Source organism: Rhinolophus hipposideros (genome assembly GCF_964194185.1).
Source record: "Rhinolophus hipposideros genome assembly, chromosome: 16".
Classification (NCBI taxonomy): domain Eukaryota; kingdom Metazoa; phylum Chordata; class Mammalia; order Chiroptera; family Rhinolophidae; genus Rhinolophus; species Rhinolophus hipposideros.
This window is the reverse complement of record NC_138062.1, coordinates 39,571,150-39,586,845: the sequence shown is the minus strand read 5'-3', so window position 1 is coordinate 39,586,845 and position 15,696 is coordinate 39,571,150. Positions and strand designations below refer to the sequence as shown.

The window sequence follows — 15,696 nt, the reverse complement described above, 5'->3', positions numbered from 1 at the left end:
CCTCTCACTCTTGGAGTTCCCAAGCCAGGCCCCTCTAGGCTGTGACCCTACTATTCTACCTCCAGAGACCTCCAGCAGGCACCACAGGCCCCCAGGCCACCTCCACCCACCTCCATTCAAGGCACACCCAGCCCCTTGCCCCACCAGGAAGTGTCATGAGCCCCGCACACACAGCCTGATATTTCCCAAAGGGAACCAGAGACAAGCTGAAGGAAAACAAACTGGAATCAACAGGAAATGCCAAGACCAAGGGCAGCATGCCAGGTCACTGTTCTGAGAGACCGAGGAGGGGGTGGGGTCCAGTAGGAACTGGGCCCTATTCCCTTTTAAGGCCCCAGGGACTCCCCTTATCCTGGTCTTGGGGTGCTGACTCTCGGGATGGCGACTGAGTGGTAATAATCATTATCTTAGTGTCATCCATCTCCTAATGGCTCACTGTCAGGTTCCATGTGGGGGACTTTTTCACATGTCCTCATCCCCTGGGTCTGGCGAGGTACTCCTATTGGACAGATCAGGAAACTGAGGCTGAGGGGGGCAAAGTCCCTTCTCCTTCTTGCCCAAGTTCACACAATCAAGAAATGGCAGAGCTGAGATTTCACCATAGGTGGAATCTATCTGCTGCCTGGGTGTCCTGGCCACTGGGAGCTTCAGTTTCCCCATCTGTAAAGTGGGGCTGTGGTCAGCACTGCCCTTTGGGTGTTGGTTTGAGACTTCTGTGAGATTCGGGATGTGTGTAAAGGACTTAACACAAGAAATGCTCAGTAGCTAGTCACTCAGGGACTTGAATTTGGGAGAGGAGGTGGAGCCTGCTTAGACCCTGTTCCTCCAGGATGGAAAGAAAAAACAGGAACCTCAACCACATGCCAGCAGGTTTCTGTTTCACAGGTTTCTGTGGCCTATGTAGCCTCCAGGGGCTGTGGTGGGAGGGAGGGCATTGGTGCCAGTATCCTTCCCTGACTCCCAGGCAGAAGGAGGAAGGGGGAACTGAGAGACCTCGAATGGGAACCTTGCTTTTTAGAATGGGCATTCTGCCATCCCAGCTCTCCGGAAGATGGTTCTACCAGTGCATACACAGGGGGTTCCAGCGCTTCCCACGTTGGAGTTTATGCAGCCACCAAACAGTGGGTCCAGGGAGCCCTCCATACTTGAGTCACAGGTACCTCCAGAGAGCATACTGTCCCGGTCCGAGACCTGGGGATATATAAACCTGCGCTCTTGGAGCCCTGCAGGGCTGAGTTAGGACACCACCACGATCTGTCAAGAGGCAGATGGAGCACGAGGAAGAGGGCTCTGGTGGTGAGATGGGGGGGGGGCTTGACTTAATTGGGGGTGGGGCCAACGTATCGACCCCTGCGGCCCCCTTTACGCCCCCAAATTTTCCCCACAGAGAGGGACGCTGCCTGATCTCAGGCAGCCGGAAATGGGGTCTCTCTTTGGCTGGTGGTTTCTGTCCCCGCTTGGGTCCTCTTTTTCCCTTGTCTCAGGCGATCCCTTGACCCTGGCTAAGCGGATGTCTCCGTGCGCCCCCTGCTGGGCAACGAAAAATGCACAGACTGAGTGTGCGCTGCTAGTCCGAACCTGTGTGCGGTACTGGTCCCTGAGCAGAGCTAAGTTGCGGCCACCGCCACTGCCGCGTCGCCCACTGTTATTATTTAGTGCTTACTGAACGCTTGGGAATTCAGGCGCCAGGCCGGCCGACCGCAGGCTGCGCGTGAGATCTGCGCCTTCCCCGGGTGGGTTGGGACCAGGCTGCCACCTCCATCCTCCAAGGGGAGCGTGGTGGAGTTGGCCGCCTGGCGGGTGGAGGGGAAATTAGCGGAAAAGTTGCGGAAGCGGAGTTCCCGTCTGGCCTCCGAGGTCCTGCCTATGTCCTTGCCCACGCCCGGGCCTCCCAATACCAACCTGCATTTTAACTCCCAACATCTTTCTTTGGCTTTCCATTTCAGCCGAGGAAACGCAGACAAAGTTGCTTGCCCGAGGTCACACAGCCAGGAAGGGCAGAACTGAGGTTAAAAACCAGGTCTCCTCGGCTTCAGATCAGTGGGTGAGATTCAGATTGTGCCCCTGCCCGCTGACTCTCTCTCTCTCTCTCTGACTTGGGGCCAGCTATCAGGCCTCCTTGTGCCTCAGTTTCCTCATCAGTAAGCCGTGCTGAATAAGATCTGCCCACCCCAGGGCTGTGGTAAGGCTGAGATAGCTGACGTCAGGGCTTGGCAGCCAGGAGCTGGTGTCTTGAGAACTACACTTCCTCAAAATGACTTCAGCAGAGAAGGGGGCGTCCCACACAGCACAAACCCAGGCCCTGGTGCCCCTCTCACCAGTAACATATTGACTGCAAGCTCCTTTGAGTTGCAGGAAACTGGGGCTTTGGGCCTGGGGGAACTACAGACACAGCTGTGAAGACAGAGTTTTGGGGGGCATCTGAGCCCACTGTTTTCACTCTTGAATAAGAGCTCAAATTCAGCCTTTGCCCTTGACTTGTTGTGTGACCTTGGGAAAGGACTTCATCATCTGAGCCTCAGTTTCCTCATCTGTAACAGGGCCATTCATCCCACATTGATCGAGCATTTTCGGGTTGTGACTGAAGATAATGAGATAGACCCACTTGCTGCCTCTTGGAGTTCAGAGACTCTAGGTAGGTGAGGAAGAAATAGCAAGTAAAGGGATATGATAGCTCTAGATGGTGACATGTGGGACATGAAGAAAAATATCCTGGGGACAAGGAAGGCCTCTTTCAGGAGGTGACATTTGAGTAGAAACCTAAATAAAATGAGAGAGAATGGTATACAGGTGTCTGAGGGAATAGCCAGTGCAAAGGTCCTGAGGTAGGAGTGTGCCTGGCATATTGGAGGAAATGTAGGGAGGCAAGTATGGCCAGGGCAGAGTGAGCAAAGGGTGAGTGGAAGGAAATGAGGCAGGGAGATGAGGGGGCAGTTCACCTCCCTTGTAGGCCATGGTCAGGGTTAGCTTTAGGTCTCAGTTTACATCTGACTTCCTAGAAAGGGACAACAGTCACTTTCACGGTTTAGGAAGCTAAACCGTGAAGGGCCTAGTGGCTAAAGTCCCAGTCTCTGGAACCAGACAACTGGATTTACAATCCAGCTCTTCTCCTTCCAGTCTGGGTGACCTTGGCCAAGGACCCTATTCCCAAAGTCTGATGTGGCAATGTCTGGGGACATTTTATTTGTCATGATTGAGGCGCGCTACTGTCACCTAGTAGTAGAGGTCAGGGATTCTGCTACTGCTATGAGTGCACATGACTGCTCCCACAACTTCCATCCCGGCCCAGGACAAAGGATTATCAGGCGCCAAATGTCAGTAGTGCTCAGGTTGGGAAACCATGCTTTCTCATTGAGGTGGTATCACCTTCATGGGGCCAAAATTTGGTTCTTGGGATGGATGTGTGAAAAAAAAATCTTTATGTACAAAGCCCTGATATACAAACAGCACATAAACAAATATACAGTATTTCTGTGGTATTAGCATTTCATCGAGGAGGCGATTAGGGGGAAATGTTTAGGCAGTAATAAAATACAGAGTGACAAAAACTGGTCTAGAGCCTGAATCAGCCACTCATTGGCTGTGTGACTTTGAGCAAGTTGGAGAGAAACATCTCTTCACGACTCAATTTACCCATCTCTAAATTGGGGACAACAATAGTATCGCTTTGTGGGTGTCTTGTGAGGATTAAATAAGAGCATAGCTACCATGTTTCCCTGAAAATAAGAGCTAACCAGAAAAAAAAGCCCTAGCATGATTTTTCAGGATGACATCCCCTGAACATAAGCCCTAATGCATCTTTTGGAGCAAAAATTAATAATACCCGGTCTTATTTTTGGGAAAACAGGGTAGAGGTGCTGAATCACAGGAAGCATTCTGAAGATCCGGTGCTATTAGTGTCGTCATCTGTATCCTCTGTACATCTGTATTCTAGTACACTGGCTGACACATTATAATCTCTCCATAAATGTTTTGTCAAATAATAACAGTCGTAGCTAACATTCAGTGAGTGTTTACTACGTCCAGACACTTTTCTGAGCCTTTCACATGTCCATCCACGAGGTACGTAGTATTATTACACCCATTTTACAGGTGGAAAAACTGAGGCTCTGTGAGAGGAAGTGACTGGCCAAGGTCAAATGACTCAGTGCCAGAAACCAGACTCAAGCCTGGGCCATCCGACTCTGGGCCCCATGACAGCAGAGCTAACAGTTAGAAAGGTATTCATAGAGGTGGGGCCCTAAAATAGAGATTGGCCCATTTTTCTTATTTAAAATAAGCTTCTCTCCATTCCCTAACCCCTAAGAGCCACAGACAGGTTGGAGTAGGGTCTGGAATGATAACCAGCTGGCTCACTTTGTTCAAGGGTCTTCACCTCTCTGAGTCTCAGTTTCCTCATCTATGAAAGGGGATAATGTGCCCCCCAGAGTCACAGTAGTTGGGCATACAGAGCCACTGCCGAGGTCCCAGAAAGTCCTCATGCTTGTGTACTACTGTGCCTGCGTGGGAGTCAGTGCTGAAGGGAGGTTGAATTCTTGGGGTCACCTCATGAGCTGTGGGGGCCTCAATTCTAAGAGGTGTCTCAGAGACTCTAAGGAGTGTCTTGAGACTGTGAACATACTCAGATCTTCTAGGGGTGTTATAAGACATGTCTCAGAAGCTGTGGGGGGGCATTCTGGGAGGTGGTCAAGGATTGTGGGTGGATCTTGGATTCTGGGGGTAGCCTAGGGTTGTAGAATAGTTTTAGGAGCTGTGGAGGAATCTAGTTGTGCCCCTGGGATTTTGGTGGCATCTCCATGGTTATGGGAGCACCCCTGAGTCTAAAGTCACCTCTGCGGTTATGTCGGAGGTCTCTGCTTTTGTGGGGGCATGTCAGGGATGCTGTGGAGCCACTCAGGGATTGGGGAACATCTGGGGGACTGGAAGCATTTCTGGTATCTGTGAGGAATGCCCATATCTGTGGGAATGCTCTGTGGCTCTGGGGGATTCTAGCGGTACTCTGTGTGTGGGGGGGTCTCTGCATGACTCAGGGGTGGTGGTGGTGCTCTAGGGGATTTGGGGGACATCAAGTAACTGAAGTAACTGAAGCAGTGGTCCTGGGATTTGAAGGGGTTTCTCGTGGGTTCTCAGAACACCCCTGGCACTTGTAGGTGTGTCCTGGGATTCTTGGGGTGCTGCTGAGATTTGTGGTGATGTCTCAGTAACAATGAGGACACTACTGGGGGACATCCGGGGAGCTGTGTTCTCTCAGAGCACTTCTGGGTTTTGTGGGGTAACCCAGGGATTTGGGGTATACCCTCGGGTAGTGTGTGGGCATCTCAGGAATAGTGGCGGCACTCCCTGGGATTGTGGGGACGTCTGAGGGACTTTAGGGACACTTCTGAGGTCTGTGGGACCTCTCAACACCATGGGGCTTGTGAGAGCGCCTTAGAGATTTGGAGGAGGTGCGTCCCAGGTGTTTGTAGAGACGCTTCCAGCGATTATGAGGACATCAGAGGAACTCAGGGCCCCCCTGGGGTCTGTGGGATGTCCCTGCTGCAGCCCTGCATCTCCCCAGGCCCGCCCCGCCCAGGGGCGGCCCCAGCGCGAAGCCGGAAGGGCCGAGGAGGCCAGGCGGGGTGGGGCCGGTGGGGCCGGTGGGCCCCAGGGCTGGGCGGCCCGCCTGCGTGGGCCGCGCCCGGCGGGCAGCGCTGCTCCCCAGCGCCCGCCAAGGCAGGGCCGCCCCGCGCCCCCCGCGGCCATGGCGCGGCCGCGTGGCCTGGGCTGCATCCCCGAGCTGCAGCTGGCCGCCTTCCCGGCGGCAGCGGCGACGGAGGACGAGGCATTCCTGCCGGAGCCCCCGGCCCCGCGCGCGCCCCGCTGGCTACGTTCGCCGCCCTCCTCTCCGGTCTTTTTCGCCAGCCCGTCCCCAACTCTCCGCAGGCGCCTTCGGCTTCTCCGCGGTTTCCAGGATTTCGGCCGCCAGGCGTGGGCCGGGTAAGTGCGCCCAGGTGGCTGTGGGTTCGAATTTCCACGGTCCACCTGACGCGCGCCAGTGTCTGGGTTACATAGCTGGCTCCGCCCAGCCTCACTTTTCCTCTTCCGTCACAAGGCAGCGATAAAAATCATCCCTGGCCCGCCAGTGTTGCCGTGGAGACATCTGATAGGGCATGCAGTAGGCGCTCAATATAACACTACGTTCCTCCCACTTCCTGTGCAGACCTGAGGCTGCAGTCAGGCTTTGGGAGAGCGAGGCCAACCTGCCACCCCGGGTGATCTGAGGACGCCTGTTCAGTTCTGTTGGCTTTAGTCTAGCGGCCTGTGAAATGGGGCCAGCGGTGCCCTCGGGGTTGCTTTACCAGGAGGCTTGCTGGTCACCGCGTGCACCGGGCACGGAGGGCAAATGGAAGTACCCTTCTTGGCCAGACCCTGGTGGGCGAGCAGCCTGAGGGTGAGAAGCCTGGCGCCACATCCGGTCTCATTTTCCAGTGTCCCTTTATCCTGAAAACCAAGGTTGGCAACCCGGAGGTGGGCACGGGCTAGAGCTGGAGGTTCTCCGGAGCTGGGAGAGGGGCCTCTGCTTGCCCCTTACCACTACTCTCCGTACACACTTGTTTAGAACCAGAGTCCCGAGACACAGACTAGGAGAGGGCACTGCGGGTACGGACAGGACGCGGACCCAGCGAAAGACTGGGGGCCAGGAGAGAAGAGGAGGAGGGTCAGGGCCTCTGGGATCCTGCCCTGGGGCTGAGGAGGGGATGGCGGGGGAAATAAGGGCCTCTCTCGGGTTTCACTCTGTGTCTCTGTCTCCACTTATCTGTGTCCAGTCTCGGTTCGATCCCCCAGCCCCACATCCCCCGCATCCGTCGTCCCTCCCCCGAGTTTGTGTCCCAGACCCCGCACTCTGCTGGCGCGGGCGCCTTGTCCCCCCCGGGGCACCCGGCGCCCTGAGACTTTCTGCGGGCCCAGCTTGACGTCAGGATTGGGGGAAAGGCGGGGCCAGAGTGGGGGGGCGGGCCCAGAGCCCAGGAACCGGAGCCCGGGGCACCGCCCCCCCCCTCAGGCCAGGGGGAAAGGAGGCAGGCGAGATGTGTGCGCAGAGTTCCGCAGGGCCCCACAGGAGGAGGCAGGCGCGGAGCCCGCGGGGCACTGCGAGGACGCCAGAACACCCGGGGCAGTGCCTCGGGGGTCACCGGGAGGGCAGGTGTGGAGGCAGCTCCGGCAGCGGCCGCAGACACCTCGGACCTGGCGAGCTGTGCACGCCACACCACGGTGCCTTCTCCGTCCCCATGCGCGCCCCTACAGCGCTTGGCACCCATGCGCTCCAGTTCAGCCCGCCGGGCCAGGCCCCGGCCCCCTGCCCTAGCACTGCCCCACGCAGGCCCTGAGTCCCTGTTCCACTTCTCCTTCAGCGACGAGGACACCTGTTGGCACCCTCCAGGCAGATCTGTCAGGTGGGTGGCCCGCGGCCAGTCCCCTCCTTTTCCACCAGAGGGCTCTGACTGCTGGTGGGGGTGTCCAGTTTGCCTTGGGGAGTCTCCAAAGTGGTTTTCAGGGTCTACCTAGAGCCCCAACCCCCTCCCTGGCCCTAAACGCCTGGGTACTGCTCAGGGCTTCCTGCAAGTGGCTTCAAAAATGGGTGCTGGGTCCTGCCCCCTTTCTGCCTACCCAAGATGGGATCCCTTCAGCCTCTTTGCACCCCTAAACCTGGGCTTCTGGCATTCACCCTAGCAGCAAGCATGGGTGTCCAGGGTCACCTGGGCTCCACTCCCAGGCCACCGGCCTCCAGCCAGGTCCCTGGGCCCTTACCCTTCCTCTCTCCTTGCTAAGGCTGCCAGGCTGAAAAGCAAGCTGGGGTGGGGGTGGGGAGGAGATTCGTGCTGCAACTGCTGCGGGTATTTAGAATCTCCTGGACAGTTGTGAGACAGAGAAGTGGCCTTTAGGTTTTCAGAATTCTTGGGGTACTCCAGCCATCTTTTTGGTTCCCTCCATCAAGCCCCTCAGACACCTGGACACACACATGCTCCCTAACACTGACACACTCCACGTACACAGCCACAGATGACGTAAACACACACACACAGGGCAGTTGGGGTCACCCAGTGTTTACTATGTTGGGCATGGGTCTCCTGGCTGGTGGGGGCAAAAACAGAATCCACAATTGACCCATGGCCATGGTGACACACAGACTACAGTACCCCTGGCCTCACACAGTCTTGTATACACTGCACTGCCCACGGGAACACACTCTGACTGCAACACATACCCAGGCCTGATTCCCACCTCCATACGGCTGCACACAGGCGCACACCTGATACCAACTCAGGAGTCAGGGACAGTCACAGGACATGTGTGGCACACAGGTATACCCTTACAACATCAGCCAGACTCACAGATCCATGAACACGGGTTCTCCTGAACACCACCCTCCACTCACACACGCACAGACCTTTCTTGTACATCCCACTCCACTAACAGCCATGTCACCTGGCACCACGCGCCTGCCTGGCAGACACACCACATTGCCTGCCTTCAACCTCTGTGTGACCTTCACAAAGTAAATGCCAGACCTTTCCATAAAGGCTGCCTGGCACTTCCTACAAAGGAGTCATGTAGAGTCGGGCAGAAAGAGCCTGGGGAGACACCAGGCCTGCCTGGGGGGACACAGATACCCAGTGGTTTGGCATGCAGCTTTGTAGCCAGGCTGCCCTGGTTCAAATACTTGCTCTACCGCCAGCCAAATTAGTCATCCTGTGCCTCAGTTTCTCTTTCTCTTTAAAATGGGGATGAGTGCCTGTCTAGGCATAGCACAGTGCTTAGGGTGTGACATTCAAGAGCAGCCAGCTACTTTCATTGTTGTTATGATTTTTCCCAAATGGGACGCGTCCCCTTTCGTTGCTACCCCCACTCCCACCCCGGCTTGTTTGTTTCCCATTGGTCCCTGCAGCAGAACTCTCTGAAGTGTGCGTCTGTCCCTGAGCTACCCAGCCCTCCAGAGGCCCAATTTGATGTTTTGGATCCCAGGTGGGCAGGCCTAGAGGCCCCAGGAGGGTGGAGGCAGGTAGCAAGTTCACCTAAGAATGCAAAGTGGTCAGACTGTCCCAGGTGGAGTTTTGGGCAGGTCGTTTCCCTTTTTTTTTTTTTTTCCTATAAATTTTATTGGGGAATATTGGGGAACAGTGTGTTTCTCCAGGGTCCATCAGCTCCAAGTCAATCTATGTAGCTGTGGCGCAGCTCAGCTCCGAGTCCAGTCGCCACCGTTTTCAGTCTTTAGTTGCAGGAGGTGCAGCCCGCCATCCCATGGGATAATTGAACTGGCAACCTTGTTGAGCGCTCATACTCTAACCAATGGAGCCATCCCGCTGCCCCTACGGGAGCTCAGTGGCCGCTTGTTGTCTTCAATTTAGTTGTGGAGGGCGCAGCTCACTGGCCCATGTGGGAATCGAACTGGCAACCCTGTTGTTCAGAGCTCTCGCTCTCACCAATGGAGCCATCTGGCCTCCCAGGTCATTTCCCTTCTGATGGAGTGTCTGGGCATGAGGCTGTGACGTCAGGGCCTGTCAGCTGCCCCTGACTCTGGCTTATGGCTGGGGTCCCATTGGGACATCTCTGGTACAGCCTCTAGCCTGATGTTCAGTCACCCTGAATAGCAGCAGGCCAGGGAGGGATGACTCTCCACTGCCTGGGGGGTAGCTGAGAGCCCCTCACTCACAGGTTGCAGTTCAACAGGCCTAATCCCCTCCCCCTTGCCCTTCTGCAGCCCAGGGAACATAGCTCCTGGAAGCACAAACAGCAGGGCCCCAGAGAGCCTCTTCCTATCCTGGCCTCTGGGCTCCTGCTTGCAGTAAAGTGAGTCCTCTGGGGCTGCAATATCTGCCCGAGATGCTACTTGGGCACTGTCTCGGGCTTGGGTCTCACCTTCCCTAAACTGTACTTCAGTTCCTGGGGCAGGGGCAGGGTCCTCTCTACATAGGTATGCGCTGCTCCCCTTCCCAGTGGCACTCAGCAGAGTCAAAAACAAATCCAGGCTGGGCCTTAGGAGATAGGACATGGTTCTCAGGCAGCGAGATCATCCCCCCACCACTACCATACCTCAGTCTCCTCATTGAACCAGGATGTTATTAGAGTTAGTGGAGACATAACTGGGTTCATGTGTATAAAACACTTTGATGATGCCAGGCCTGGCGAGTCCTCAGTAAGTGTCTTGTTATTACTACTCTACACCTGAAAGTGTCTAATCTGGTACCCCGTACATAGCAGGTACTCAAGGAATGGGAATTACCACCAAAGGCTCGAGGTCATGATTAAGTATTCCATCTTAAGGTGTGTTTTTTAAATGTCTTTAAAAGAGCAAAATATCAAATTCACCCTTTTTATTATACATCTATATGAAGTTGTGGGGTTTTTTTTGGTGGTAAAATAGAAATAACAAAATTTCCCATTTTAACTATTTTTGAGTGTACAATTCAGTGGCATTAAGCACATTCACATTGTTGTGCCACCATCTATCTCCAGAACTTTCTTACCTTCCCAAACTGAAACTTTCTCCATTAATTCACTCCCTATCCCCTCCCCCTGGCCCCTGGCACCACCATCTACTTCCTGTCTGTATGGATTTGACTATTCTAGGGACCTCATATAAGTGGAATAGCACAATATTTGTCCTTTTGTGTCTGACTTATTTCATTTAGCATAATGTTTTCAAGATTCATCGTGTTGTAGCATGTGTCAGAATTTCCTTCTTAAGACTGAATAATATTCCATTGTATATAGAGATACACCACATTTTCTTTATCCATTCACCCATTGATGGACACGAGTTGTTTCCACCTCTTGGAGATTGTGAATAATGCTGCCATGAACATTGGCGTACAAGGAACGGTTTGAGTCCCCACTTTCGATTCTAGAAGTAGAATTGCTAGATTACATGGTAATTCTATACTTAAATTTTTGAGGAGCTGCCAAACTGTTTTCCACAGTGGCTGCACCATTTTTACATTCCCACCAGCAATGCACAAGTATTCCATTCTTTCCACATCCTCATCAACACTTCCTTTCCTTTTTAAAATAACAGCCATCCTAATGGGGTGCAGTGGTCTCGCACTGTGGTTGATTTGCATTTCCCTAGTGACTAATGGGGTTGCCTATCTTCTCATGTGCTTAGTGCCCATCTGTATATCTTCTTTGGAAAAATGTTTAAGTCCTTTGCTCATTTTTTAATTGGCTTGTTTGCTTTTTGTTGTTGCTGAGTTTTAGTTCTTTATGTATTCTAGATATTAATCCCCTATCAGATACATGATTTGCAAAAATTATCTCCTATTTTGTGGACTGCCTTTTCACTCTCCGAATAGTGTCCTTTGAGGCACAAAAGTTTTTAATTTTGAGAAGGACAATCTATTTTTTATTTTGTTGCTTGTGCTTTTGGTGTTATAGCAGAGAAATCACTGCCAAATCCAATGTCATGAAACTTTTAAGCATTTTATAGATTTAACTCTTAGGTTTAGATCTTTGATCCATTTTGAGTTCATTTTGTATATGGTATGAGGTAAGGATCCAACTTTTCTTTTGTATGTGGATAACCAGTTTTCCCAGCATCATTTGTTGAAAATACTGTCCTTTTCCCATTGAACGGTCTTGGCATACATGTCAAAAATCATTTGACCACGTATGTGAGCGTTTATTTCTGGGCTGTTTATTCAATTCCATTGGTTTATATGTCTGTCTATGTAGGACCACACTGTTTTGATTACTGCAGTTTTGTAGTAAGTTTTGAAATTAGTAAGTGCAAGTCCTTCATCTTTGTTCTTTTTGAGGATTGCTTTGGCTATTCAGGGTCCTGTGAGATTCCATATAAATTATAGGATGGACTTTTTCTTTCTATTTCTGCAAAAAAATGTTGGAATTTTGACAGGGATTGCATTGAATCTGTAGATTGCTTCAGGTGGTATCGACATCTTAACCTTAAGTCTTCCAGTCCATGAACATGGGATGTCTTTCCATTTATTTGTGTCTTCTTTAATTTCTTTCAGCAACATTTTATACTTTTCAGTGTACAAGTCTTTTGCCTCCTTGGTTAAGTTTGTTCTTGAGTATGTTATTCATTTTGATGCTAGTATAAATTAAATTGTTTCAGTAATATCTTTTTTGGATTGTTCCTCGTTAGTGTACAGAAAAGCAGTTGACTTTTGTGTGTTGATTTTGTATCCTGAAACTTTGCTAAATTCATTTATTTAGTCAGTTCCATGAGTTTTGACACGTTATCCCACCACTGGCTCCTTTCTCTTAGCTTCCCTCCTTGGGTTAGATAACTTGCTAGAATGGCCCACAGAACTCAGGAAAACAGTTTACTTACTAGGTTACTGGTTTATTATAAAAGGTACAACTCAGGAACAGCCAGAGAGAAGAGATGTATAGGGGAGGAGTGACACGGAGCTTCCATGCCCTCTCCAGTTGTGCCACTTTCCCAGCACCTTGATGTGTTCAACAAACCCAGGAGCATTCTGAACCCTGTCACTTAGGGATTTTGATGGATGTTTCATTATATAGGCATGACTGATTAAGTCATTGGCCATTCCATTGGTGATTAACTCAACTTCTAGCCTCAATCCCTTCCTCAGAGGTCTAGGAATGGGGCTGAAAGTTACAACCCTCTAATCACGTGATGGCCTCTCTTTCAAGTAGCACCCCCCATTCTGAGGCTGTCTGGGAGTCCCTAGCAGGCAGTCATCTCATTACCTTACAAAAAGTCACTTTTCACTGCTGAGATTCCCAGGGTTTTAGGAACTGTGTGTCAGGAACACAGGGCAGAGACCAAATATATAGGTACACCTACAAACACACACACATATGTATATACACATATACAAACACACATATACATATAGCTTATTATCTCCCAGTAGTTGTTTTTTCTTTTCTTATTGCTGAATAGTATTCCATGCTACAATTTATCCATTCACTGTTGGTGTACATTTGGTTTGGTTGTTTCTAGTATCTGGTGATATGAACAGAACTTCTACAAGTATTGGTCTGCAGGTTTTTGAGTGGATGTATATTTTCATTCATCTTGGGTAAATACATAGGAGTGGATTTGTTGGGTCGTATGGTAAGTATGTATTTAATTTCATAAGAAACTGACCAACGGTCTTTCAGAGTGACTGTACCATTTGGCATTCCCACCAGCAATGAATTAGAGTTCCAGTTGCTTGGAATCCTTGTTACCACTTGTTATTATTGTCAGTTTTTATTTGTTTGTTTTTTAGCCATCCTAGTAGGTATGAAGTGATAGTTGTGGTTTAAATTTGTATTTCCCTAAGAACAAATGGTGTTTCCTGTGCTTATTTGCCATCTGGATATCTTCTTTGGTGAACTGTCCAAACTTTTGCTCATTTTTAAATTAAGTTGTCTCGTTGCTATTGAGTTTTGAGAGTTCATTATATATTCTGGATCCAAGTCCTTTGTCATATATTTTCTCCCTGTCTGTAGCTTGACTTTTTGTTCTCTTGACAGTGTCTTTTTTCAGAGAGGAAGTTTTCAGTGTATTTAAAAAGCTTTTTGAAGTTTTTTTGGGGGGAGGAGTAGGGGAACAGGACTTTATTGGGGAACAGTGTGTACTTCCAGGACTTTTCCATGTCAAGTTGTTGTTCTTTCAATCTTAGTTGACAGTTCTTTCAACCCAGCTCCAGGTCCAGTTGCTGTTGTTAGTTGCAGGAGGCGCAGCCCACCATCCCTTGAGGGAGTCGAGGAGTGGAACCGGCAACCTTGTGGTTGAGAGCCTGCGCCACAACCTACTGAGCCATCTGGGAGCTCAGCAGCAGCTCATTGACTTCATTCTAGTTGCCGAGGGCGCAGCTCGCTGGCCCATGTGGGAATCAAACTGACAGTCCCGTTGCCTAGAGCTCGTGCTCTAACCAATTAAGCCACCAGTCCGCCCCTGAAGTTTGTTTTTAAAGGCAGTTTGAATTTCTCACTATTTAGAATTTCGGGTTTCTTTCCTAAAATTGGAATGTCTGGTTACTCATGGCCCCAGCCCCACTCTGCTTTGTGTGTTGGCTGCCTGACCCCTTGGAACATCTTTTTTCTAGTGGATGGATTATGCTCTGATGGCGGTCAGGTAAGCAGAGGGCAGCAGTTAACATTTTGGTTTAAGGAGTCACAAGACTTGGGTTCGAATTCTGACCCCACTATGGTCTTGCTATGTGACCCAGAGTTACATTCTCCTCTCTGAACCTGTTTCTTCATCTATAAAACGGAATCAATGAAGTCCCTTCCCACTCCCTCCTCCCAGAACTAGCCTAGAAAAAAGGCTCTGTATATGGAAGCTGGTGTCACTGTCCTGGTCTAAGAAATTTAAAACTTATTTTGTTGTTGTTGTTGTTTTGTTTTGTTTTGTTTTCAAACTTATTAGCAGAGGGGCTATTCAAATACAATCTTATGCTGACTCACAATAGGTAGGGCCGGAAAGGGGAGGGTTCCATTTCCTCCCCTAACACTGTGTACCCCCCAGAGCATAGCCTAAAGTCTGCTCACCAGTCTAACCCCCTCATTTTAACAATGGAGTAACAGACCAGAGAGGGCAGTGGTCTTCCCAAGGCCACACAGCATGTTGCAGGCACACACTCCTGCTGTCATCCTCAGTTCTCCATATCGACTGCCTTGCCGAGTCCATTCCCTAAGTGGTGTATATGGGGCTGATAGACTTAGGATTGCCAATATGGTTTGAGCTCTGTGCCAGGCATCATTCTAAGCATTTTACCTGTGCTAATGCTGGTCACCTGGATGACCTGAGGGAGGGGGTGGTTGTTCCTATTTTGTGGATGAGGAAACTGAAATTCAGTCATTTCCCCAAGTCATAAAGCTGGGAAGTGGCATAGCCAGCATCTCCCTGCCTTATCCTGAGGCTCTTGGTCTTATCAGTATCCCCAGGCTGGAGTTCCACTGTCCTCCCTTTCTGTGTCTGTGTCTCTGTCATACTCTGTCTATATGTCCATTCCAGCCACACCCGCTTCCTTGCTGGCCCTCAAACAAAAACTGAATCCTGCCCCAGGATCTTTGCACTTGCTGTTCCCTTACCCCGGAGTGCTTTCTACCACCTCCAGACCCATGGCCTTCTCCCTCTCATATATCACCTCCTCAGACAGGCCTGCTTCAACTACAGCAGCTAAAAGCAGCTCTCCAGCAACTTGCAGTCATCCATCTAGTTTTAATTCTCTGCGTGGCACAATCCAGTTCATGTATTCATATATTCATTCCTTTATTCATACATTTTATGATTCATTCCATAAACGTGCTAGGCCATGGTGTTGGCCCAAGGGATACAGCAGGGAACAAAGCAGGCAGAAATCCCTGATCTATGGTATTTAGTTCTAGAAGGGAAAGCAAACAGTAAAGAAGTAAAATATAGACTATGTTGGCTAAGTAGTATTTTTTTTTAAGGAAAGGAAGTATAAAATGTTAGGACAGCGGTTGGAATTTTAGATGAGTTGGTCAGGGGAGGCTTCCTTGAGGAGGCAATATTTAAGCTGAGGCCTGAGGAGGTGAAAGAGGAGCCACTGGAGATCTGAGCAGGGGAAGTAGCCTGTGCAAAAGCCCTGAGGTGGGAATGTGTCTGGAATGTTTAGGGAACAGTGAGGAGGCCACTGTGGCCAGAGCAGAGTGAATGAGAGGGAGAGCGGGAGGTCAGAGGGCAGGACCCCGAGGCCACAGTGAGGACTTCAG

General features: G+C 50.7%; 1 protein-coding gene across 7 annotated transcripts in view; it reads left to right on the top strand.

Moving 5' to 3' along the window:
* Window positions 1-15,696, top strand: part of PDE4A (phosphodiesterase 4A) — a gene marked incomplete at its 5' end in the record, with an annotated part of 43,060 nt that overhangs the window by 11,315 nt on the left and 16,049 nt on the right. The window contains one exon of one of the 7 annotated variants that reach the window (XM_081075918.1): window positions 5,923-5,976. The exons of 4 other annotated variants lie outside the window; for them this stretch is intronic. In XM_081075918.1, coding sequence (XP_080932044.1) covers window positions 5,923-5,976 — 54 coding nt within the window. Of the gene's footprint in view, window positions 1-5,901; window positions 5,977-7,082; window positions 7,434-15,696 lie in introns of those variants that run through there. 2 more of the 7 variants (XM_081075917.1, XM_081075923.1) reach the window with 2 other exon arrangements.